At 41.0% G+C, this 20,899-nt stretch overlaps 1 protein-coding gene across 1 annotated transcript in view; it reads right to left on the reverse strand.

The window, feature by feature from the left end:
- Window positions 1-20,899, reverse strand: part of ipo11 (importin 11) — a 153,535-nt gene that overhangs the window by 27,655 nt on the left and 104,981 nt on the right. The window contains exons 28-29 of the mRNA XM_034090923.1: window positions 13,470-13,565; window positions 11,651-11,735 (exon numbers count right to left, since the gene is read on the reverse strand). Of these exons, the coding sequence (XP_033946814.1) occupies window positions 11,651-11,735; window positions 13,470-13,565 (181 nt within the window). The remainder of the gene's footprint in view (window positions 1-11,650; window positions 11,736-13,469; window positions 13,566-20,899) is intronic.

Raw genomic sequence — 20,899 nt, forward strand, 5'->3', positions numbered from 1 at the left:
ATCCTTGTTACGTGCTTACTGTACTGAGCTAGATGGAGACTGGGAGGAAGGTCTTCCTTGGTTGATGTTGGCTGCAAGAGAGGCGGTACATGAAGGTACGGGGTTTAGCCCTAATGAGTTGGTAATCGGACATGCTGTACGGGGTCCCTTGGCAGTGCTGAAAGAGGGTTGTGTTGACACTGAGCCACCACGGAGCTTGGTGGATTATGTGAATGGCTTCAGACGTCGTTTGGGTGTTGCTTTGAGTATGGCACGGGAAAAGCTGTCAGTGTCTCAAAGTAAAATGAAGAAGTTCTATGACCGTCGTTTGGCACGACAGGAGTTTACTCCAGGTGACCAGGTTCTATCACTTATGCCTATTGTTGGTTCCCCATTTCAGGCTAAGTATTCAGGTACACTATCATTGAGAAAACTTCTGACCTAAATTATGTTGTGGCAACACCAGAACGAAGGAAGACCAAACGCCTCTGTCATGTAAATCTTCTGAAACCCTACCACAAGCGGGAGGTGGAAAAGGATAAAGTGCAGCCGACTGTTGTGGTGACACATGGTTTGACGCATGAGGGAGATATAGTGCCCGAACCTGATGATAGTTTGCTCTGTGGTCGTTTGAGAAATTCGGAATCGCTAGATAATTTAGATGGGTTGTTGTCTCATTTGGCGGCATCAAGACGTGAGGAACTATCAGCATTGGTACACAAATATCTGTGTCTGTTTAGAGACACTCCTTCGCAAACTGACTGGGCTGAGCATGATATTAATGTTGGGGACGCTCAGCCGATTAAGCAACATTTTTATCACATGCCACCAGTTAAGCGCAGTCGGTTGGACGCAGAGATTAATTACATGTTGTAGAATGAAATTGCTGTCCCATCAGCATCTAGTTGGGCGTCTCCATGTATTTTGGTGCCAAAGCAGGATGGGACACCTAGATTCTGTACTGATCTAAGAAAAGTGAATGCGGTGACAAAATCAGACTCTTTTCCTTTGCCACGGATGGATGACTGTATAGATCAGGTGGGGTCTGCAAAGTATGTTAGCACATTTTATTTGCTTAAAGGGTATTGGCAGGTCCCCTTGTCTAAGCGCGCACAGGAAATAGCAGCATTTATCACACCATCTGGACTTTATTCATATAAGGTAATGCCGTTTGGGTTAAAAAATGCTCCTGCTACATTCCAACGTTTGATGAATCGCGTGGTGTCGGGTTTAGAGGGCTGTACGGTGTATCTAGACCAACCTTTCCCAAACTCAGGGTCGCGACCGGACCCGTTTTGATTGGGTCGCCATGTTACACACACACAGCTTGAAAATACAATTTTTTTATAATTTTTGTATTTTATTTTGAAAATGATATTATGCAATATAGCATTGTATATTGAATGATTTAATTTTCTAAATACAAATAAACTAAAAATAAAAGATTGTATTTGTATCAACTCTGACGCGTCCCCCGCGAAAGTTTCGCGCCGTCTGTTTATTGTCTGTTGATTAATCCCGATCGTACATGATGGCAAAAAGACGATACAAAGAGGAGTTTTTAAACGTTGGCTTCACAAAAGCTGTTAGAAATGGAGAGGAGCGGCCTCGGTGTGTTTTATGTGGAGAGGTGCTCAGTAATGAAAGCTTGAAAATGAATAAATTGGACCGGCATCTCCAAACAAAACATCCTCTGCATCGGGACAAATCGAAGGATTTTTTCATCTGCAAAGAAGAGTCGTTCAAGAAGCAATGTTTTGACGGCGGAAAAGTAAGTCACTCATTTTAATCATTTGTTGTGTGTGTTTGTGAGCTTGTCAGGGTCTGTTGTGAAATTGTTTCGTTAATGCAAAGTTGGATGAAATGCAGACTGAGCCCCGGAGCGGACCACTACATTCTGCAGCGGCACAGAGCGATGTTTCAACTTTTACTTGCCTGAAATGTTTTTAAAACGGCCGGGAGAAAAACAGAGAAACAATAACCACAGGAAGATTAGAGGGAAAGTGACAGGCAGTATGAGAAGGAAAGCGACAGAAAGCTTTTTTCACTGCAGCCGCACGGACGTGACTGCTGCAGTGTGATGCACAATACATATGGGGGTTATTCCCTATCTTTATTCAAGAGCGTGGTCTTTCAATTTGAGAGCATACTTTATTGATTTCACGTTCAGAATATGTATTTCTTTCCCTCAAACCCTGTCCTCACACTCAAATAGTGCCTGCTTGCACTTAGATTTGCTCTGCTTCTGCGCAAACTGTACGCTTGCACTCAGATATATTGCTGCTTACAGATTTCCTGTGTTCCAACTTAAAACCTTCTCCTCGCACTCAGGCTGTTTCTGTGCGGTCGTGAAATGTCTGCTCTCAGATTTCTTCTGTGCGCGCTTGGATCTTTTGTGCAACAACCCTGTCAAAATCCCCCTGTGGGGATTCCCCACAGTATTGAGTATGTAAGTCGCTTTGGATAAAAGCGTCTAACAAGTAACATGTAATGTAATGCGCTATAAATGCGGTTGCCAGGTCCACATTAGGTATACAGCGTACGCCGACTGGTGTTAAAAATCACCCAATAACCCAGCAATGTTAATGATGATATCTTCTCTGTTATTTTCAGGCATTCAAAGGGAACAGAGGGGCACTGAGGGCATCATATCAAGTCAGCCTCCACATTGCCAAAGCAAAGAAGCCCCATTCCATCGGGGAGCAGCTGATAAAGCCTTGTCTTAAAGATGTGTGTCTCTCTGTCTTGGGTGAGGATGCAGCGAACAAAATTGAGTCTGTCCCACTCTCAAACAACACCGTTGCATCCAGAATCAAGGATATGTCAGCTGACATCCAAAAAACAGTCACAGAGGAAATACTGCAGCACAAATTATTTTCACTGCAGCTAGACGAGTCTGTGGATGTTGCTGGGATTCCCCAGTTAATGGTCTTTGCCAGATACATTAGTGGTAAAGATATCAAGGAGGAGTTCCTATTCTGTGACCAGCTGCACACAACAACAAGGGGAGAGGATATTTTCAGAGTGGTGGACACACATTTGAAAGAACTGTAATTAGAATGGGAAAACTGTATAGGGTTTTGCACTGATGGTGCAAGGAGCATGACTGGGTGCAAGTCTGGTTTTGTGGCTCATGTACGTAAAGTGGTCCCAAATGTGAAGGTAACACACTGTATTATCCACAGGGAGGCTTTGGCTAGCAAAGCATTGCAACAGGACTTAGGTGAGGTTCTTGATGTGGTTGTTAGAGTGGTAAATCTAATAAAAAAGCGACCACTACAATCAAGGCTCTTCAGAGAGCTCTGCAAGGAAATGGGGGCAGAGCATGAGCACCTACTCTTCCACTGTGAGGTACGGTGGCTCTCCAAGGGAAAAGTTCTACAGAGAGTGCGGGAGCTGAGAGAGCAGGTCATGGCTTACCTGAAAAATGAGAACGCTAACCTTGTCCAGCATTTTGAGGACAAGCGCTGGTTGGCAAGATTTGCCTACCTTGTGGACATTTTTAACAAGCTCAACATGCTGAACACCAGCCTTCAAGGAAAAGAGAACAGCATATTGGATCTTGAAGATGGAATACAAGGATTCGAAGCACGCCTTGGTCTGTGGCATTCCCAGCTGGTTGCAGGAGAACTGGCAATGTTTCCTGTTCTCACTGCCTACCAAGTAAGCACCGGTCTTCCCTTGAGTGACTCTGTGAAGCAAAACATAGTCGAGCACTTGTCTCAACTACAGGAGAACTTAGCGGTACTTCCCTGACTCACAGAGAGCTCAAAACCTTCAGTGGGTGAAGTTTCCCTTCCAAGCTGTGCCATCACAAGACCTGGGTCTCAGTCAGGCAGAGTTAGAGGCACTGGTCACACTGCAGGCCAACAGGGGCAGTAAGATGCTGTTTGAAACAACCACTTTGGCACAGTTTTGGGTTGCTCATTTCCAGCAGGCTGAGTTCTCCTGCTTGGCTAAGATAGCTGTACAAGTATTGATACAGTTTGGCACCACATACTTGTGTGAATCTGGGTTTTCTACTTTAGCATACCTGAAAAACAAATACAGAGACAGGCTAAATCCTGAGCATGACCTCAGATTGGCACTGTCAAAAACCCAGCCCAGAATAGAGCTGCTGGTTGAAAACTTCAACCAGCCACATACCTCTCATTAGATGTCATTGTTATTATATTATATCATGTATCAATATATGATATAATACCCCTTCTAGCATGTCAGATAAGAAAATATTGTAAATAAGTCAGTAAAGTTAATCAGTTGCCAAGTGTTGGAGTTTATTTGTCTCAGAGTGTTTTACAACAGCTCTGTTCATTTAAAAGTGTTTAAAAAATGTGTACACATAGTTTTTGATCTAGTGACAAACTTAATGTTGCCCTTCTGATAATTTAAATGTGGTTTCACCTGTGATGTACTGTATACTGCACTTCCTATAGTTAGTGTTTTGTCCCTTTCCGTTTACAACATGCTTGTTCTTTGTTCATTTAAAATACTTTAAAATGGTGTGTACATAGTTTTTGAGCTAGTGACAAAGTTAATATTGCACTTTTGATAATTGTATAATTTAAATTAGATTTTTACTGTATATACTTGACTGCACTTCCCATGTTTCGTCTTTCTGCTTTGATCGTTATTTTTTCTGGGCAAGCTCAAAGGGAAGGTTGTTATGGTGAGAAACCTAATTGCTGCGAAGCACTTTTATAATTAAATAAACATTTACATTTTAAATTCATGGTGTGTTGCATTCTTTGTTTATAAATATAGATATTATGGAAAATCATGAAATGTTTTGAGCTTGGGTCCCTTAGGACCACAACATTTCTGTTTTGGGTCTCATGCTGAAAACGTTTGGGAACCCCTGATCTAGACGATTTGGTAATTTGCAGTGGGGGGGGGGGGGGGGGGCGGCTAGTGGAGTACCTCGTGACCACAGAATGTGAACGTTGTGATCAGCTGTTTTAGCGCAGTTCTCCAGTGAAGGGGGGAGTCTCCCTCCGCAGCCGGTTGGCGTAGTTTTGGCACAATTCCGTTGTATAGACCGACGTTAACAGCAGCCCTGTCTGTGCACACGGAGACCGACTCTGTCGTCCGGTGATCGAACCGCCTTCTGGACAGATTAAATATTTTAACGCAATTAATTCAAAAAATTAATTACCACCGTTAACGCGATAATTTTGACAGCACTAAAATAAACATATTTGTAAAGTGGGGGGACACAAACGGGATTTCGAAAAAGTGGGGGGGACATGTCCCTGTCCCCACTGGAAATTACACCATGCGTATGTGTGCGTCAAGTTCAATAAATATATATGCAAGTTGCAACACACACAGTAAAACTCTGCCACTCATGAGCTGTATAGGCTGGCACGACTAGGCTGTGTTCAATGGGGCTGATGTGATGTGTAGATTCTGCCAGAAGGAAATTCACGGTCACACTCCTTATGAAGCGGTGAGGTGCTGCTCCACATTGCCTTTCTTCCCGACTGCAATGCTGGTCCCGCAAATCAAGCAAGAACGTGATTGGGCGAGCTACTTATTGAGGGCTTGTGAGCTACCGGTAGCTCACGATCAACGTGTTGGAGACCCCTGGTTTAACCTGTAAATCTAATGTCAATGCAAAGCGCTTAATAACCATTATGTATTATTATAATTATTATGTTTGAATCTATAGCAAAAGGACAGATTGCTACAGACTTGTCAGCCGCAGTACAGTCACGGTCATCTTAAAAGGTCCTTACACACCAAGCCGATTTCGGCCGTCGATAGATGTCTGGCCGTCGATGAGCGTCCTGTTGCCCTACTCAGATGTGTGTGTCCCGCCCCGTCGAGTCTTTTTGGCCATGCCGGCACCTTCTGCCACCGATTCAAAGGCTAAAGAAATCACTCTGATTGGCTGTTCAGCTTAGCGAATCGGTGCATGAGAAGCGAAACGGAAGTGAGGGATCCAAACAAACGATTAAGGAGGCAAATCTGAGATTTCATTTAACTCCAGCTCTCGACACAGGTTCGGGAAAGCCCCATGAGCTTCTCGTTGTAGAGTGAAAATGGAACACACATGCTATTTGTTGTTTGTTTATATCACGCAGTCTGTTCTTCTTCTCTCGGTGTATCACGCAGTCTGTCTTCCGGTTGTTGCCTCTTTTGAATGACGAATACACACTACTGCCACCTGCTGGTAAGGAGAGTTATTGCCACTCACGCATGCACAGTTTGTATGTGCTACTTGGCCGTCGGCTGAAGTTTTTGCGGTGTGTTCCAGTGCGAGTGTTGGCCAAGACGCAGGAGACGTGAGGCGACAGAACTGTCGTGTCCGTTGGGACGTGTTCTTTGTTGTCAGATTGGTGTGTAGGGGCCTTAAGAGAGAATGATCTGGAACTGGTAGAGAAATGACAGCTTACGTAATAACCACCAGTGAGGAAAAATTCCAGGAGGTCGAACTAGATAAACAAAGGGGACCACCTAAAGACCTAATAAAAAGGTATTCTATAAAAACTGTAAACTATAGTAACAAAGAAGGGACGGCACTATTGGATTTGTGATCCAAGCCATTTTTCCTTTTTCCCTGTATTCACTATTCATCTTTTATGTAAGATTGCAGCTGCCCGCAAGCAAGCAACACAATCTAATTCAACAAGACAAACCAGTACAATCATACGAATATCACCTGCAGGCAGAGAAATTGTGATGAGACTGCTTGACAAGGGGAGGCGTGAGGAAGTGAGATAAGGACAGATGAGGGAGAAATGAGGGGGAAAAGAGGGGGAAAAGAAGGGGTGGGATTTAACAGAAAGTAACATTTCTGCCAGGATGGATCAAGTCTTTTAATAAAAGGACGTGCGTGTACTAAGTTAGAATGTTCAGTTTTATTTTGTGCCACCTTTTACAACTTACCAGATTTATTTGAGGAAACCATAAAGATTTCGTCTAATATGCTATGCAAATACAGAGCTGTAGAGAAGGATACCTTAGAAAATAACATACAGTAGCTGCCGATCATATCATCTCAATCAGCAGATGCCGCTTGTCTATTTGTTTATGTCAATTCCAAAACCTCTGCCTTAAATGCTGTTTTTCAGATGATGTAATGCTATTTACAAGTTGAAAACTTGCAATAACAATTACTCGGATACAACACAAATGTGGCATATTATTCTTCGATCCTCTGTATGATATTTGTTCAACCCCTCAAAAACACTAATGTTCCAACCCAGTCTCACGGCATTTCGTGTTCACCAACACGATTTTTAATCTATTGATTCGTGTTCACCATCACGATTTGCCCCTTTTTTTCGTGTTGTACAGCACGATTTTAAAAGCAATGTATTTCTACTGGTAACGTGTTTCGTGCCTGCAGGCTGCAGCACGTCTTTTTCTCCGGTCGGGTCGTGGAAGACCGGAAGCTGTGTGGTTCATAAAAACATGTTCTTACTCAATATCAAGCCACAATTATTGCTTTTATTTTAAATCGTATAATTTCGGACTTTTGTTGCCGTCTGTGAGGAAAATAAATGGGGCTCAGAGCCTCAGGATACTGAAATCTGTATTTTTAAATATTTCTTTCCTTCTAATTTGTTATTCTTTTCAAAATAACACACTGTTATTTACTCACCAATAACACACAATTATCCTTGCTTTTATTTATTGGTTTAATTCCATAATCTCGGGCTTTTTTGGTGTCCGTCAGGAACTGAATTTCAAAATAAAAATAACCGGAAACAGACGTAGGCCTATAAGGGACATTTCGAGCATCATTGCGATTGTCAACATTTCTGAGTTTAGGATGGCCGAAGACACTACACTACCCATAATCCCCAGCTATCGTTTAGGACTACAGTTCCCGTAAGGTTACGCAGAGCGTCAAACAGCTGTGTGAAATGGAACGAAACCACGCCAGATTATCCAAAATTGGAATCGAACACCCCCCCAGAACTACACATGCTGGCTATTGTGTTTCGCAAAATGTTCTATGGGACATCTCTACTGAACGTTTTCATTTTTCCCACAATTAGAAGTTGCCATTATTAAACACATTGGTGTTATCAAATGTAAAACATGTAATTAATAAATGGGTGAAAATCGCTTGTGTCCATAATGCGCAGCATTAATATATACCCACATGACAGCTCATTGCTACTTTGTAATTCTACTCCACTACAATTCAGAGGTTAACCTGGTATTTTTACTCCACTGCATTTATTTGAGTTACTTTGCAGATTCTGATTAATTATGTGAAATATATAAACAACCCTTAAATCAGACTTTAGAGTAAAGTTTAAATCAGACTTCAGAGTAAAATTCAGGAGAGATATTTGATAGTTGGTGCTTGAGAAGACTAAATATGTATCTGCAATTGACATGAATGGAAACAAGTATATTAATTACTCGTTATTCTCTACTAATAGTTAATTAAAGACTGTATATTATGGCTATTTTGCACATCCCTTTCAAGATTTTCAAAGGTTTATTGACATATCATACACAACTACGGTGTAGTTATGCAATGAATGAAAAACTTGGGTCACAGGTTCCTCAACAGTGCATTACAAGACATCTATCAATATGTGTGTACCTCCACCATTAAACTGTCATATTCTGCACATTTCTTATTCTATCTACATACTTAAGAGTATAATTAATGTGTATAATATCAGTTAAAATAAGTGCTTCAACATAGTTAACATTGCAGGAAAGCAATATATTAGACGTTAATTACTTTGTCAGGCTTAATATTTAATATTTAATGTTTAAATAAAGGTTAATCCGTTTTTCTCCTCCTCCTATTAATATCTTTGTACATCCTGCACTAAACTGTTTTATTGTAGAGATCACTTATAGTATCTTCTTGATTTTTTATATCCTATATTTCTATATTTATACTTTCCCCCTATGAAAGTATGTACTCTTAATATTTTTTTAATCAAATATAACACATAAAAACAATAATTCAATAACGTGCTTTAACCACTAGGAGGTGCACACAAGGTACACACAGCCATAATAACTTTGTATTATTAGTGTGTATGTACAACATCTGAAGATGTATAGTTTTATGCATGCTTTCACATCATTTTACAGCATATTGCTATACTATTTCAGACTCAGTATTTACATTCTTACATTCAAAGAAAATCAGTAATATCTTTAAAAACTACAGTCCTTTTCTATCAGCTGTGCACCGTTATGGTGTAAATATAACCTATCTATGAATTAGATCAAATGTAAAAGTCAGCCGAATTAGTGTTGATACTGCAAGGAGACGTATTGTGTGAAGAGAAATTGAAGATGTTGTTTAATTGTTGATATATTTATGATCCACGTCAAGTATTCAGTTTCGGCGCCATTTCTTCCAGTTTTTCCAAAGGTCTTCTCATCAGGGCTCTCTAAATAAAGAACTACGGCAGATCTGTAATATGTAATGCAGCCGAACCGTGTATTACAATGCCGTTATGTGATGACTTTCAAAGAGAAAAGCAAGAGCACTCGGAATGTATTATTTTATACTTTTAAAATGTTTTCCGGATTTCATATAATATAAACACCAACTCCCAGCATGCATTGCGGCTAACACATCCAATCAGCGAGCTTAAAACCATAGCTGAGGATCTTGGGTAATCGCTCGAAATGCCTACGTCTGTTTCCGGTTATATTTATTTTGAAATTCAGTTCCTGACGGACGCCAAAAAAGCCCGAGATTATGGAATTAAACCAATAAATAAAAGCAAGGATAATTGTGTGTTATTGGTGAGTAAATAACAGTGTGTTATTTTGAAAAGAATAACAAATTAGAAGGAAAAAAAGATTTAAAAAAATACAGATTTCAGTATCCTGAGGCTCTGAGCCCCATTTATTTTCCTCACAGACGACAACAAAAGTCCGAAATTATACGATTTAAAATAAAAGCAATAACTGTGGCTTGATATTGAGTAAGAACATGTTTTTATGAACCACACAGCTTCCGGTCTTCCTCGACCCGACCGGAGAAAAAGACGTGCTGCAGCCTGCAGGCACGAAACACGTTACCAGTAGAAATACATTGCTTTTAAAATCGTGCTGTGCAACACGACAAAAAGGGGCAAATCGTGATGGTGAACACGAATCAATAGATTAAAAATCGTGTTGGTGAACACGAAATGCCGTGAGACTGGGTTGAATGTTCATACAATTACAGAAAGCAAATAGGTAAGAGTGCAAAAAAATATTCATATGCACTGAATGAATAGGGAACATAGTAGGGTTAAGTCAGGGGATTTGGGACTTGCCTGGAAATGTAGAAGCAGGTGAGTCAAGTCTCTATTCTATTCTATTCATTCTTTGACCTGTGTCGTGCATAAAGGTGAGCCCAACTTTATCTATTTGGCATTGCTTAACTCTCTTACCCTACATGACTGGCAATGCAGCAGACCCCAACAACTAACCTAACAGATGGTGGACTTACATGGCAGCTTCTGATAAAAGTTGGCTGATCAAAGTATCGTGCCCCTGAGTGTGAATACTCTTTAAATATAATTAGGCAATGTAGATGTGACTGCTTTAAATATTATCACAACGCACTTCAATGTTTGATTCCTCAGACAAGTGCATTGTTGTTTGAATATATTAATCAAAGTGATGCATTGATGCAAAAAGAGCTAGTTAGAGGTTATTACTATTGGGAGAATGTGCTAGAACAAAAAATATACTCTGTCTCTCACAAGCACTCTCAGACTGGCAGAAACATACACATTTAAAACACAGATATGCTTTTACACGGATATTCACACACTGCCAAGAAGAGAAGCAACACAATACAAATAAAAATAGAGACAATAAATGTTCCAAATTGTCTTCCCCCTCCAAACTGAAAACTGTCTCACATCGGCACACCCTTGACACTCACACATGCATTCATGCCTGTCCCTGAGCACACACACCCACACGGGTTAAGAAGCAGAGCGAGGCGCGACTTTAAGTCTCCTCTGCTCTATTCCCTGGAGCAAAAAGTCAGGGTCTGCGCTGAGGTGATAAATGCACTGGGATCCCGCCCAGCAAATACACACATACTCACACACAGTGCTATAAGTCACACAAAGTCACTCTTCAAAATAAATGCATATGTATTTCTTCATTAAAACACAAGCAAAATTACATTTGTATATAAATGAATAAACACCAACATCATAATTAAATAATATGTTTTACAATGTGAAGTAGTGTTACAATTTCTGAGCTTCCACAGTGTGACGTAGAGCAGCAGAGGAATGTATCCTCATACATAAATGCACCATTGTCCTGATAATTGGTATACATCCCCCACTTGGGGCAATTTAAAAGTACTCAACAACACCTGTGCTTACTTTAAGTGACTAGAAGCGTACTGCAGGTTATTAGTACACATGCAAGCATCCAAGAGGATGTACTGGTGTGCATGATGAAAAGCAGCTGTAGCAGCTTTTGAGGCTGAGAGGTGGCTCTAAAACTGTTGACTGGCTGTGAATGAAGTGATCACCTTTTTCTGTGCTTACTGGAGAAGTACATATTTACTGGTCTCTAAATAATGGGGCTAAGTTTAGTTAAGTGATTTTATGTAACACAAAATATTGGAGCTATTCATCTAAAAATGTCATATTACAATTAAAACAATACAAAAGGCTTTATCTACCACTGTACAATAGTGTGTTAGTATTTCACTGACCAGTTTCTTCCTCTTGTCCTGCTCAGTTGGTGGCTCTTCATCATCACTCAGCTTGGGTTCCTCAAAATTGGTCATCAGCATGCAGCTGCAAACACAATAATATTCAACTCAATATTAATAATCACACATACACCTGGACAGTAGGAGAACATTTCTGAACAGTGAGCATTCACTCACACAGACACACTAAAAAGGCTGAACCGTCTGGCACTGTAGTGCACAGCCCTGCCTGCCTGCTATTCAGATTGGTTCATCAGCATGCAGAGAGAATCACAAGCAAAACCTTTGAGCTCAGTCCAAGTCTGCATAGTCTTTTATTTCCTTTGTCGTTTTTACTTCATCCTTATTGTGAGGAGAGATACGGTAGTGGGTCTTAAATGTCACACTTAGTGACTTTAACATGTTGCATTGACAACTGGTCATCAAAAATGTTAACAAATGTAAACTAGGGACTGTGTTTTTACTCTCACAAATCTCATATCACTACAGCGCATATGACCAAACAGCAGACACAGTTAGAGTCCAACAGGTAACTTAGTGGAGAATTTAGCAGCTTCAGAGGTTTCTCTTTAAGCAACACCAACGCACCTCAAAAGGAGTGCAGTGGTACCAATTCTCTCCACCAGCTACAGCCCAGAAGTCCAGTTTTACTCTTTTTCGTACTATGTTCAAAAGTTTAAAAATACTTCTCCATTGTTCGCTGAGTCAACAATGACAATGGTGAGATCAGAGGACTGAGTCACAGCTTTTTCACATGGTATAACAACCATTGTTGAAAGGAAGCGTCTCAGCTATTATCCAGGGGGAAGACGTGGAGAGGGTCTACTCATACAAGTCCTTCGGTGTCCAAATCAACAAAAAACTAGGCTGCTCCAACACAGACTCTCTCTTCAGGAAGTACATAGCAGATTATACCTCATGAGGAAACACAGATCCTTCAGTATTTACAACAGGATCCTGAAGATCAGCTTGTATAGCCAACACACTGTTTTTTATATATATATATATATATATATGGTTGGCCATAAAAAATTGAAATTAAAATACAAGTTGGGTTATCTGTTAAAAAGCTTGATATGTCAACATTTCTATTTTAAGAATGTTGTAGTTTAACTTTTCTTTTCAAATTGTAATTACTTGGGTTTTAGTTATTAACATATTACACAGTGATCCTATGCAAAGTATGACGCTGAATTGGTTTGCCATTCAGTATCTATTGTACAGGATTTATCCATGGCAGCAAGACTTTCTTTTTTATTCATTATCACACAAGAACAATTCCAAACGATTTAAGATAAGAGATTGATTTAGCTTTTACAAAAGATGGACACAATGACAATACTGACTGCTTTCTGTCTCAGCTGATTGCATTAACTGTGAAACAGTTATTAAAACAATTCAACACATCAGTTTCAAACTAAGAAACATGTATCCTAATCTTTCTGCCCAATCTTTTAGTTCACACTGGAGTATTCAAGGAGTTTTCATGTACAGTAGGTTAACATCTATAAAGAAAAGAACACAATGCTCCTGGAAAGACAGCCAGAGGGGAGAGTGTGTCACATTCAAAGGGGGGCTGTAATGTACTGTAAGGGACTGCTTTTATTGCAAGAAGTTACATTCTTTCTTCTTGTTTTTGATATATCAAAGCAAAAACCCAACAGCAAATCTGCAGTGTCACAGCTTCATAACAACATTTCAAACATCTTCATGTATCATGCATGAGCTTTCTAAAACTAAAAACTTAATTCACTTGTGTGTTTAAGGTTTAACTGTATGATTATTTCTTAGTTTTCTCGTAAGAAACATGCATACTTACTCTTTGAAGGTGCCCGTTTCAGAATCTTCTGTCATAACATCATGTAGCGCCTCTACGGAGATGTTGATGATGCCACAGAACTTGTCCTGGATTACACTGATAGAAATATGACAGACTCATTAATCATAAGGTTCAAATGCAACAGTTGTGTGTGTTGAGTGAAGAGCGAGATATATATAGAGAGGGTATCTCTTTAAAGACGAAAATGGTCATCAAGAGCATCATGACAGCAGAGAGCATCAATCAAGGTAAGAGCCTGTAAAAAAAACACACGGCTATCCAAGGAATACGGGTAGCCTATCTATGACCTCTATCAAATCACGTCATAAATACGTGTCAGGATTAATTGTGTGTGTATATATCTGCACTCACCACTGTTTGCACTGAACTGGCACAAAAAAAAGAGCAAAAAACCTTCATATGGGAAAAGGTTGAAAAACATAACTTTTTTGATCCCACAAAAACATGTTCGCATTGCAATGATAAATCACACATTGTAATGGTAATTGTCCAGCTGTAATCGGAGTTTATTGCCTCACTTGATGTGTGAACAATAAAAGTCAATGAGGCCTTTACAAACAGCCCTGCAGCCTGCGAGTCTCATATTCATCCTAGCCACTGGAGTGATTCTTCCAGCTAAAGAACATTGCAGAGCCTTATCTAGCTGAACCGGAGTTTTTTTTTTTTTTTTTTTTTTTAAATATGCTTGCTCACAACACCCACATCTCATGCTTGGAGACAAGCAGTAGTGATTGATGAATTATTTGAATCATTCTTTGAAAAAAATGGAAAAGATGGAAGTGTGTTTCCCATGACAATAGGAATAAAAAACAAAGAATACAAAGAGACAAAGAGCATGTATGTGGAGTAGGGGCACTGAGGCATCAAAGGTTGTATCAGGCTGAGTGCTTGGCTAGGTAGACCCCAGGCAATGCTGGATGAAGTCCACTGAGCATGAAGTCGGGCAAAAAACTGACAGAAAGTGCATGACCGATACATACCCATCCTGTACACAGAGAGCTGTCTCTTATTTATTATGAATGGGAATCGCTACTGAAGTATTTACTCATACGGTAAATATTTTATAAAGGTTATCTATAAGACCTTCAGAACATTAATATAACAACACTTTTTAACTCTGTTAAAGATATAGTGGAGTAATTGTGTGCTGAGCAGAGAACGCAAAAGTAATACGGTGGTTACCGATGAAAAAGACTTCCCAACCAAGTGCGTTGTTGTGGAAGCATAATGCCCACCCTCTGATTAGCACTGGTAGCCCTGTCAGCAATGTGGCTGTTTGAACTGTTAGTATTGTTAGCTACTAGCCAACGTCTCAGCTGTCTCCATGTTCAGAGCCATTTGGAGGCAATATTCAATCATTACATGTCACTTGTTAGAAGCTTTTTCCCAAAGCGACTTACATACTTTGGGAAATGCCCACAGGAGCAATTTGGGGTGAAGTGTCTCGCCCAAGAACACAACAACATGCTGACTGCAGTGGGGATTGAACCAGTGCTACCCTGATCCGAAGATCTGAATATGAAATTAGTTTTGTATAAAGTCATTTCAAGGATAAAAAAGGATTTTCTCAAAAGAGAATGGAATATATTCCAGGTGAATTATAAAACAGTTGGTTGTTCTAACATTTCACTAATAACATCCTTGGAGTGTAAAATACATCGCTGAACACCTCTTCTCTCAACTTTAACTTCTCAAATTGGCAGCCATAGCAACAACTGGTTCCAGGCATTGTATCAACAATCCCTTATCACACATTTAAACATGCCTGTCATATTCTAATTCTACCCAGGGCCAACACTTTTCCACTGATTATTCTCTAATGGCTGACTAGTGTTAGCTGCTGCCATTCAAATCAGTGCAAGAGATACATGATCTGAAAGCTGAAGGTATGCATGCAAAGACAAACTGGTCGCAGCAATAGAGTGGTGCAGTGATGACAGACTTTTGTAGGCCCTTTTCCCCTTTAAAGGTTTATTTGAAAAGGGACAAATAAACGACCCAGAAGTAAGCTGCATTCAGCCACTTGTTAACAAACATCCTTTTCCAGACACAAACTCTTCAAAAATCACCAGTAATCACTGCTGATGTATTTAATGTCGTAGAACAAAACGTAATCCGTCTCTTAAATTTGTGTCAACCACAGACCTTATTTAGAGCTATTTTCGTGGTAAAAAAAGAAAAAAGTGGTATAATGCTAACTCACTTCCGGGTTTTAGGCACCACTCTACAAGATCAGAAACACTGTGTCCTCCTCCACCATGAACAGCAGGAGGCAGCGGTTAGTGGCCTGCGAAGGTTGCAGAGCATTACATTTGAATCATTAGTCCCTAAGCACAAGTACTGTACTGATTTATGTGGCGAGTGCAATAAATCAGGACTAAGGATTGTGTCAAGTTCAAGGGGACCTATCATGCAAAATGCACGTTTGTACGTCTATTATACATGAATATGTGTCCCCGGTGTTCCAGGGAACTCACCAAGTGTCAGAAAACACAACCCTCTCTATTTTCCTCCATACCCAAATCTCTAAAAAAGGGGCTGCAACGGATCTGATACAGATTGATCCAGATTTGAACACTTTACTGACGTCAGTAAAGTGGTGCTACGGCTATTGGCCAATTCTCCACCAGTGGGGAATGAGAGGTTGGGCCACGGCCGGCCATTGCTGCTCGAAAGCGCTGGAGACGCTGTAGTACATATGCGGGGCCTGTAAGTGGCGCTGTAGTCTGCCACAAAAGCAGCGAAGAAGACTTCCCTTGCATGGTTGCCCTTCTGTTTATTCTCCGCTGTGGCTCTTTGTCTCCCTCCCTCCCCGAGGCAAGCTTTTGCGCCTCCTGCTTTAAAACAAATGAATAATGACTTTATACAATCATATGTAAGGGATAATGTGCAGCGACGCGGTCATTATGGGGAAAAGAACACCGACAGGCTGATCAGGAGCCCGACGCGAAGCGGAGGGATCTAGGTCGGCATGAAGGCACATTATGCAATGTGCACATTATCCCGCTTATTACATGGCCATATTCTCGACAAAGTAACGACATGACTCCTAATATTAATTGAAATGCTTTTATGGATTTAGAAAATGATTTTATTGATTTAAAAAATAGTTGTAAGTATTGATTTAAATTGACATGCATCCGCTAAGAAAAATAGTCCGTTGTTACCGTTTGAACTAACGTAGCAACGGCAGGAACTGCTTCGATAGTGTTTTTGAGGAGCTTTTTGATTACAGATTTGAAAACATCGTTGCTTGCTTTAAAAGTAGCACAATTCATTATGTCAAACCTTGGAAAGTATCTATATATCCCTGCCCTAATGCCAAAAGTAACTGGCAACTGAATATGTGTCGCCGTTTGATGTCTATGTCTGGACCGCTGCGTAAAAAGGAGGATTTCTGCCCCATTACTTCTCTTCTTACTTCTATAAGAATAAAACACGGTGGACAGAGATCTCTTTTTCTCCCCCTCTTCTCCCCGCTAGCAGCTGATCTCAGAGCACGCTCGCTCTCCTGCAGGGGGGCGTGGTCAGCTGCAGCTCACAGAATCAGCCCCCTGCAAAAACAGTGCTGGAAAGAGCAAATAGAGCGAAATGAGCCATGGCTAAAATGCAGGACCTTTTTGGTATTTTGAAAAAAATAACTATATTTATATACTTTATATAGGTATGGCCCTACAATATATTGTTCAAATATAGCATGATAGGTGTCCTTTAATTCATGTTTGTTACAACTTTTGTATTAGCAAATTGAAGGCAAGGGGTATGCTATTTTGTATTGAATACTTATTTGAAAATATTTTCTAATAGCAGTAGTGAGAAGACATTTAAGACAACTTGTCTAATGTCACAGTTGGCAAAGATATTGATATATTTGTAATAATTGACTTATCATTGCATGCAAATACACATACAGTGGGGCAAAAAAGTATTTAGTCAACCACCAATTGTGCAAGTTCTCCCACTTAAAAAGATGAGGTCTGTAATTTTCATCCTAGGTACACTTCAACTATGAGAGACAGAATGGGGGGAAAGAATCCAGGAAATCACGTTGTAGGATTTTTAATGAATTAATTGGTAAATTCCTCAGTAAAATAAGTATTTGGTCACCTACAAACAAACAAGATTTTCTCTCACAGACCTGTAACTTCTTCTTTAAGAGCCTCCTCTGTCCTCCACTCGTTAACTGTATTAATGGCACTTGTTTGAACTCGTTATCAGTATAAAAGACACCTGTCCACAACCTCAAACAGTCACACTCCAAACTCCACTATGGCCAAGACCAAAGAGCTGTCAAAGGACACCAAAAACAAAATTGTAGACCTGCACCAGGCTGGGAAGACTGAATCTGCAATAGGTAAGCAGCTTGGTGTGAAGAAATCAACTGTGGGAGCAATTATTAGAAAATAGAAGACATACAAGACCACTGATAATCTTCCTTGATCTGGGGCTCCACGCAAGATCTCACCCTGTGGGGTCAAAATGATCACAAGAACAGTGAACAAAAATCCCAGAACCACACGGGGGGACCTAGTCAATGACCTGCAGAGAGCGGGGACCAAAGTAACAAAGGCTACCATCAGTAACACACTACGCCGCCAGGGACTCAAATCCTGCAGTGCCAGACGTGTCCCCCTGCTTAAGCCAGTACATGTCCAGGCCCGTCTGAAGTTTGCTAGAGAGCATTTAGATGATCCAGAAGAAGATTGGGAGAATGTCATATGGTCAGATGAAACCAAAATAGAACTTTTTGGTAAAAACTCAACTAGACGTAGGAGAAAGAATGCTGAGTTGCATCCAAAGAACAACATACCTACTGTGAAACATGGGGGTGGAAACATCATGCTTTGGGGCTGTTTTTCTGCAAAGGGACCAGGATGACTGATCCGTGTAAAGGAAAGAATGAATGGGGCCATGTATCGTGAGATTTTGAGTGACAACCTCCTTCCATCAGCAAGGGCATTGAAGATGAAACGTGGCTGGGCCTTTCAGCATGACAATGATCCCAAACACACCGCCCGGGCAACAATGGAGTGGCTTCGTAAGAAGCATTTCAAGGTCCTGGAGTGGCCTAGCCAGTCTCCAGATCTCAACCCCATAGAAAATCTTTGGAGGGAGTTGAAAGTCCGTGTTGCCCAGCGACAGCCCAAAAACATCACTGCTCTAGAGGAGATCTGCATGGAGGAATGGGCCAAAATACCAGCAACAGTGTGTGAAAACCTTGTGAAGACTTGCCAACAAAGGGTATATAACAAAGTATTGAGATGAACTTTTGTTATTGACCAAATACTTATTTTCCACCATAATTTGCAAATAAATTCTTCAAAAATCAAACAATGTGATTTTCTGGAATTTTTGTTCTAATTATGTCTCTCATAGTTGAGGTATACCTGGGATGAAAATTACAGGCCTCTTTCATCTTTTTAAGTGGGAGAACTTGCACAATTGGTGGCTGACTAAATACTTTTTTGCCCCACTGTATGTATGCATTTGGGGTTGTCCTTGACCATAGACATTCTTAGTCAACTAAGACAATACGATTTGAAAGAGAAAGGGAGATGTGCTCATAAGTTTCTGGGAAATAAGTCAGTCAGCACCTTATAATCCTATAGCACTTAGAAAGTCTTGTCTTATTTGAAACATTACAGACTTGTTATGACTCTGTTGTGGCCTGCTGGGGCAGCAGCATCTCGGTTGCTGACAGGAAGAGACTGAACAGACTGGTAAGGAAGGCCAGCTCGGTCCTCTGGACACTGTGCAGCTCCTTCAGTGACGGGCTGTTGCACCCCCGCTGAGAGATACCACAGGTCCTTCCTGCCTGCAGCGATCAGACTGATCAGACTATACAGCACACACACACACACACACACACACACACACACACACACACACACACACACACACACACACACACACACACACACACACACACACACACACACACACACACACACACACACACACACACACACACACACACACACACACACACACACACACACACACACACACACACACACACACACACACACACACACACACACACACACACACACACACACACACACACACACACACACACACACACACATATATGCCGTTAATAGCGGTGCAATATATACCTGGCTGCTAAATCCTAAGAACTGTTACAGGATGTGTATTTTTGTAAATTGTGGAACTTTTTATTTTGTACTTTAGTACTTTTTAATGCATGTAACTATGTAGCTGTCTGTGGCTCTTTTTTAATGTTTAGTTGATTGATTTACTAATATAGGGCAGCCCTACAATGCTTATATGCAAGCTATAACTAGGAGCACTTCCTACACTTGTGGTGTTGTGTTACAAGAAGAGAGATCAAATGGCTGAATGTAGTAAGGCAAAGTGAACAAGGAGAATATTTTATTCCTTTGCACGTAGTTAATTTACTAACTTTCAGAAGACCCCAATATAATGGAAATTCGATTTCTTCGACCAGGACGGGTGGCGCAGTGGTCTGTGCATCTGATCATCAGATCAAGGGGGGTGCTGGGGAACTCCAGTTCGAAACCCGCTCCTGCCGCCACTGCGTCAGGCCGTTGTGTCCTTGGCAAGACACTTCACCCGGATTTGCTCCTGTGGGTATTGTCCACAGTACATGTATAATATCAATGTGATGACTTTGAGGCGTGAAGATGGACGGTGTGGCGCAGTGCGCTGTGCAATGATCATCAGATCAAGGGGTGAAACCCGCCGCTGCTGCTTCTGTAAAGCCGATGTGTCCTTGGGACACTTCACTTGAACTTGCTCCTGTGGGTATTGTCCACAGCATCTATACAACATATGTGTAATGTGTATCTGTAAAGCGCTTTGAGCACTGGAAAAGCGCTATAATAAATGTAATTATTATTATTATTATTTAAGGTCCTTGTTCTTGTTGCTTTTCCATCGTTAAGCAAATTGTCAGTGGTGATGAACTGGGAGGGCCAAAAAAATGGCTGAACAAGAGGTTCTGATGACAAAAGCAGTCTTGGGTGAAAATAGCCTCATGGCAGGGTTTCCGTTAGCCGGTAATTACCGGTTTTTAGCTGGTAAAATTTATAAAAAACCGGTAAATTCAAAACCTGACGGTCAAAATGTCTGGTAATAATTAGGGAGGCTCCGATCGATCGGCCGCCGGTCATTATCGGCCGATATTCCCTCTTAATAGTTTGATCGGTGCTCTCTATAAAGGCCGACCAGGAGAGCTGGGTCTGATCGATATGGACATACACGCGAGTGAAGTGTAACCGGAGCGAGAGATTAGATCAGCTGCTGAGTCTGACCGAGACACGCAGCTCTGCATGAGCACCTGAAGCCCCGCCCTCTGTTTAGCGAGCTGCAGGAGCTGCATGAGAAACTGACGGGCTGTCAGGAGAGAGAGGGAGGGAGAGGGA

Source organism: Pseudochaenichthys georgianus, chromosome 9 (genome assembly GCF_902827115.2).
Source record: "Pseudochaenichthys georgianus chromosome 9, fPseGeo1.2, whole genome shotgun sequence".
NCBI classification, from domain to species: domain Eukaryota; kingdom Metazoa; phylum Chordata; class Actinopteri; order Perciformes; family Channichthyidae; genus Pseudochaenichthys; species Pseudochaenichthys georgianus.